The sequence below is a fragment of the Perca fluviatilis genome, chromosome 6, assembly GCF_010015445.1.
Source record: "Perca fluviatilis chromosome 6, GENO_Pfluv_1.0, whole genome shotgun sequence".
Classification (NCBI taxonomy): domain Eukaryota; kingdom Metazoa; phylum Chordata; class Actinopteri; order Perciformes; family Percidae; genus Perca; species Perca fluviatilis.
In genome coordinates this window covers 14,910,544-14,916,543 of record NC_053117.1, presented here as the reverse complement: position 1 = coordinate 14,916,543, position 6,000 = coordinate 14,910,544, and the positions used below count along the sequence as shown (strand labels likewise).

The following is a 6,000-nucleotide window of genomic DNA, read 5'->3' as shown; positions in this document are numbered from 1 at the left end:
CTAGAACAACTGTTAAGAGGAGACCGCGCAAATCACGCCTTCATGGTCAAGTAGCTGCTAGGAAACCACTGCTAAGGGGAGGCAACAAGCAGAAGAGATTTGTTTGGGCCAAGAAACACAAGGAATGGACATTAGACCAGTGAAAATCTGTGCTTTGGTCTGATGAGTCCAAATTTGAGATCTTTGGTTCCAACCGCCGTGTCTTTGTTTGACGCAGAAAAGGTGAATGGATTGAAATTCTACATGCCTGGTTCCCACTGTGAAGCATGGAGGAGGAGGTGTGATGGTGTGGGGGTGCTTTGCTGGTGACACTGTTGGGGATTTATTCAAAATTGAAGGCATACTTTGCGTTTAGTTGGACCATCATTTATTTTTCAACAGGACATTGACCCCGAACACACCTCCAGGCTGTGTAAGGGCTATTTGACCAAGAAGGAGAGTGATTGAGTGCTGCGCCAGATGACCTGGCCTCCACAGTCACCGGACCTGAACCCAATCGAGATGGTTTGGGGTGAGCTGGACCGCAGAGTGAAGGCAAAAGGGCCAACAAGTGCTAAGCATCTCTGGGAACTCCTTCAAGACTGTTGGAAAACCATTTCAGGTGACTACCTCTTGAAGCTCATCAAGAGAATGCCAAGAGTGTGCAAAGCAGTAATCAGCAAAGGGTGGCTACTTTGAATAAACTAGAATATAATGACATGTTTTCAGTTATTTGACACTTTTTTGTTAAGTACATAAGTCCACATGTGTTCATTCATAGTTTTGATACCTTCAGTGAGAATCTACAATGTAAATAGTTATGAAAATAAAGGAAACGCATTGAATGAGAAGGTGTGTCCAAACTTTTGGCCTGCACTATATATATATATATATATATATATATATATATATATATATATATATATATATATATATATATATATATATATATATATATATATATATATATATATATATATATATAGGGCTGTCAATCGATTAAAAATGTAATCGAATGAATTATATAGTCTGTGATTAATTAATCAAAATTAATCGCATACATAATTAATGGTCCCTGAACCGATACTTTTTAAGAAAATAAAAAAAGAAAAGAAAAAAGAAGGGTACTAAACCACAGTCGGTGACATTAAAGAAGGGCTTGTTTATTGCTAAGGCCATATGGTCAAAATTAAATGATTTCATAATAATCTATAACAATAACTTATTTCACTAGTAAATTGCTGTTGAACGACAAAAACAACCACCAGATTGGAAAAGGACATTTAAAATAACTTCAAATGCACCACGAGGCTGTAGTTTACCAGTTTCATTAACGCACCGTCTGTGTTTTTCTGAAGGCAGCTGCAGATTGTTAGCCTAGAAATCTAGATGCACCCTAGTGGCATCTGGCTTGTCAGGCTAGCAGATTGTTATATACCGGTGTTGAATCCTCTACAGTAAAACACAGTCAAACTTTACACCGTTTAGCGTTAGCTGTCAGCATTTTAAAAGGTGTTTAATCCAGCTACTAGCTAGCGGTAGGCTAACGTTAGCTGCTGTTGAACTAGCGTCCAGGAAGAAGTAACAAGTAGCTAAATGTTCCAATCAATGATCGAGGCAGCACATTCTCGTCGCCCTCCTTCATTTTACAGTCGAATGGTGGCTAGAACAGCTCCGGGTCAAACGTCAATATGGAATGGATTAATCTGCGTTATTTTTTTTAACACGTTATTTTTTCTCAGATTAATTAATCGAAATTAACGCGTTATTTTGTCAGCCCTAATAAAATAATTGATTTCTACAGTATTGTTTTATCCCTGTGTTTCTTCTATTTTATTCCATTCAATTGACTTTTAAAATGTTATGGTTTTATTGTTGGAATTTTAGACTTGCAACATTTTATTTATTGGCGTTTATTGTTGTTTTTATTTTTTTGCCTCTATTGTTTTAACTTTGCTGAAGCATGTACAAATAGTTATACTCTCTTCTATCCAACATTTCTTCTGGTATTCTCTCTAACAGTAGTACTAAATTACATAATATATGCATATAACTTCCCAAAATGATTTCACTTTGCTTGTGACCAATGAAGATGTTCTTTAAAGTTTCATCAAATGTCACTTGATTTAAAAAAGGACCAACACAAACAAAAAACGAGCACCTTTGTTTCGAGCCAGTTTCTCCAGACTTCTGAACAGCTCGGAGGCAGTCATGCTGAGAGGGTCATGAAGGGTCAGAGCGTAGGTCGCCACCGCACGCACATATACACTCTTCACACCAGGGGCATGCTGGGAAATGTAGTCTGCTGCAGAGCTCATGCTGTCATCGTGGAACTGAAAGAGAATAGGACGAGAGATGAGGGGAAAAAAGAGAGGAGAGGAGAATGAAGGATGAGACAGGGATGAAGATAGGAGGAGAAAGAAGAGAAAGTGGAAGAGGAGGAGGAGGAGGAAGAAGAAGATGTAGGTGTGTTCTCACCCGAAGCTGCAGAATGGGGTCTTTGATGCTCGTGGCTCTGTATAACGCGATCAGCACGAAAGACGTCAAATACACCGATTGGTCGACCGCATCCATCTCTGCAGCCTGCAGCCAATCAGAAAACACTTAACTTTACCCAAAACACAAGGAAGGAACCCTGAGAGGAAGGGTTACTCAGTAAAAGATCAAACAAAGAAGAAGAAAACAAGATAAAGAGAAGAGAAGTAGAAGAGTGTTGCTGACCATGACATTTTTGGATTTCTCAGCGAAGGATCCGTCCGGCTGCTGAGTGCTGCGGATCAACCAGGACACAGACTCTGACAGTTTCTGATGGTCCACAGGGTCCACCATGTCCACCAAGGCCAGGGTCTTCACCATCAGGGCTGTCATCCTGAGAGAGAGACAGAGACAGACAGACAAACAGACAGACATGTGTCAGAGATGTTCTCCTCTGAGTGGGCATTGCTTACTTAAACTTAATTTGACCATCAGATGGAACCCAAGTAGCAGAAATAAATCCTACACATACTGAGTTTGAGAAGTATGGGACGCCCTTTTTATTTAATTTTTTTTAAAGATAATTTTTTGGGCATTTTTAGGCCTTTATTGACAGGACAGCTGAAGAAATAAAACGGGAGAGAGAGGGCAATGACATGCAGCAAAGGGCCGCAGATCGGAGTCGAACCCAGACCCGCTGCGTCGAGGAGTAAAACTCTATATATGGGCACCCACTCTACCAACTGAACTATCCAGGTACCCAGGGGAACCCTTTTTTATACAATATAAATAAAGAGCAACTACCTAGTAGCCTGGCATCGCCAGCATCTGCCAAAGCAAATAAAACAGGAGGTTCTTCTGGTCAGATTCGTCAGGTTCCCAGGCTAATAAGCTATGCTTTTTTTTTCTTCAGATTTTTCGGCACAACACATGGCCGTAGCTAGTTGCTTTGGTCAGAAGCTTTGAGATAGCCACACCCCTTCATTTGAATATAAGAAGTGGGAATAAATAGAGTGGGACATCAATAAATGTGACATTCAAATAAATGAAAGCAAAACCTTTTTATTTATTTATTGAACTATATTGACTCATATTTATATTTACATTTATTTATATATTATTGCCAAATTTATTTTTATTTATTTATACTTTTGGTGTTTGTGTTCTGACCTGGTGCTGGGTTCTCTCTTCATCCACATGCTGTAGCTGGAGTCTCCACCTCTGAATGAACTGATACTGACCAGACCTGCACACACAGTACACATTAAATACAGGAAGGGAACCTCCTTAGGTCACCCTCAGTGTCTCTTCAGCGTCTCCTCACCGTCTCGGATCTTCCGTCTCAGATCTGCTGAGTTCTTCTGGATGTCTTCTCCCAGGACGTCCCAGCTACTCGTCGTCTCCAGGTACTGATACACCAGTACCAGGGGAAGAAGGCCACCGAGCTCCACCTCTGCCGACCCGGTCGGCAGGTTGGTGAGCTGTCGGAGGCCTTCAGGGCTGTGAATCACCGACAGGACATCACCAAGAACGTCACCTGGTAGACAAAACACACACATCACATGCATAGATGGATTGCTGTACGGGCCTACCGGGTACAGGCCCAGGGGCCCAAGCGCTCAAGGGTCCTGACTCACAAAATGTTGCTGATTAAAACGTCCATAAAGAGACATGAAATTACCAAAAATAGAAGAAAGAATGTACAGACACAGGGAACAAAACGACCTAAAATAGGGCCTTAGTTTGCTTCAATTTAGCTAGCAACTAGTTTCCAATGAGGCGATTTCCACTATTTAACCCAGAACAAAGAAGGAAACAGAAACTTTACTCACAGCTCCATGTTGACTAAGACAAATATAAACTCTCTTCAATTTACTTTCACATTAGTCTCGCATTGCCAGACCTTCCTACACAGCGCTGTGGAGGAAGGTCTGGCTAGTCCACACAGCATTCTGGGACGGGAGAAAAACTTTTCTGGTTTATTGGCATTTCTTTAAACCAATCACAATCGTCTTGGGCTGCGCTAAGCGCTGGACTCAATGACGGTGCCCATGGGCGACTTTAGACCCTTTTCAAGACCCCCTAAATTTCATCTCAGCCCCCCTAAAAATTACAATAATAGAAAACATTTTTGTTTTTTAAATACATTTTGGTGCTTCAAGTAAAAGTTTGTGAAGAATTACAGGTTCAAAGAGCTTGGAACAGGTTTAATATCCTGTGTCGCTGTAGCCAATGCAATATGCACCTGTAACCCAGTCAAGGAAAGGGTCAACAGAAATGTAATTTTGGCCAATTGGAGGTGGTTGTACCAGACTCCCGCCTTTGGTTGACTCTTGCTTGGTTGTAAAGTTTAACGTTGGTAGTCCCCAGAGACTAAATTGGTTATTTCAAGTCGCAGATTAGAACCCAAATTGAAACGTAAGAAACTAAAATTGCTGAATGTTAGAACAGTGTCAAATTGGTCGTTATTACTTGGACTTATAAAGTGTCAGGTTTAGTTAAAAACGTAAGCTGATGTTGTTCAGTAGCTAGCTCAGAGATGATCGGCTAATGAAATTTCTAATTTAGCAGGGGGAGTTAACACTTTTGCAAGGCACTATGTCCGTGTCACATTCTTATTAGGGGCTGAGCCCCCCTAAAGGTCTGATCCTAGAATCGCCCCTGACGGTGCCGCTGCACAATAGCCTCTGGAAGGAACTTGTTTTGGTGGAACATGTGCTTGTTCAAAGGTTGTTTTAGTTGTGCAACAGAAAACTCAGATTGGACAGATAGTCTAGCTAGCTGTCTGGATTTACCCTGCAGAGATCTGAGGAGCAGTTAACCATAGTCCTCAGAACTGTTTCAAGTGTAGCTCTGTATGTCAGCACTACAGTATCTCTTTATGTCTTACCGTTGATAGTCAGCATCCTCTCCACAGCTGTGTTGGGAACGATGTTGGACGGCAGTTTGTTCTTCAGCAGCACTGTTCTCTTCTCTGTACCTACAGCAGCAGGAAAACACAGCAACACGGAACAGAGTTACTTCAACAAACACTGATCTCCTGTCAGAGCAGTGCCATCGCACACAGAGCTGGTTGATCAGACAGAGGAAATGTACCATAGAGTCCCTGTGGGTCCAGCATCCCTCCGGAAAATTCCTCCTGCTTCACTCCTTCAGGCTGGAAACACAAAATCAAATAAAAAGGTAAATCTTGTGGCCGGGTTGGCTCGGTGGTAGAGCAGGCACACATATACTGAGAGGTTTTTGCCTCGACGCGGGGTCCGGGGTTTGAGTCCGACCTGTGGCAATTTCCTGCATGTCTTCCCCCTCTCTCTCCCCTTTATCACCTAGCTGTGCTGTCAAAAATCAAAGGCAGAAAGCCCAACAACAAAAAAAGGTAAATCTGCCGGTTTACATTCACAAAATGTTCAACACCTGTTTCAGGCATTGTTAGTGAAATCTAACAATACCTGAATCTCTAATCTAATCTCTAATTGTTTCTTGTCCAACTCAATCAACAATCTTTGATCCTTCTGCACCTTTCTAGACATTGAAATACCCCACCTG

The 6,000-nt window shown here is 41.7% G+C and overlaps 1 protein-coding gene across 1 annotated transcript in view; it reads right to left on the bottom strand.

Annotated features, from left to right (window-relative positions):
* The window catches only part of c5 (complement component 5), a 33,366-nt gene that overhangs the window by 8,394 nt on the left and 18,972 nt on the right, over nucleotides 1-6,000 (bottom strand). The window contains 7 exon segments of the mRNA XM_039802201.1: nucleotides 2,141-2,312; nucleotides 2,458-2,562; nucleotides 2,701-2,848; nucleotides 3,625-3,700; nucleotides 3,779-3,991; nucleotides 5,345-5,434; nucleotides 5,551-5,611. Of these exon segments, the coding sequence (XP_039658135.1) occupies nucleotides 2,141-2,312; nucleotides 2,458-2,562; nucleotides 2,701-2,848; nucleotides 3,625-3,700; nucleotides 3,779-3,991; nucleotides 5,345-5,434; nucleotides 5,551-5,611 (865 nt within the window).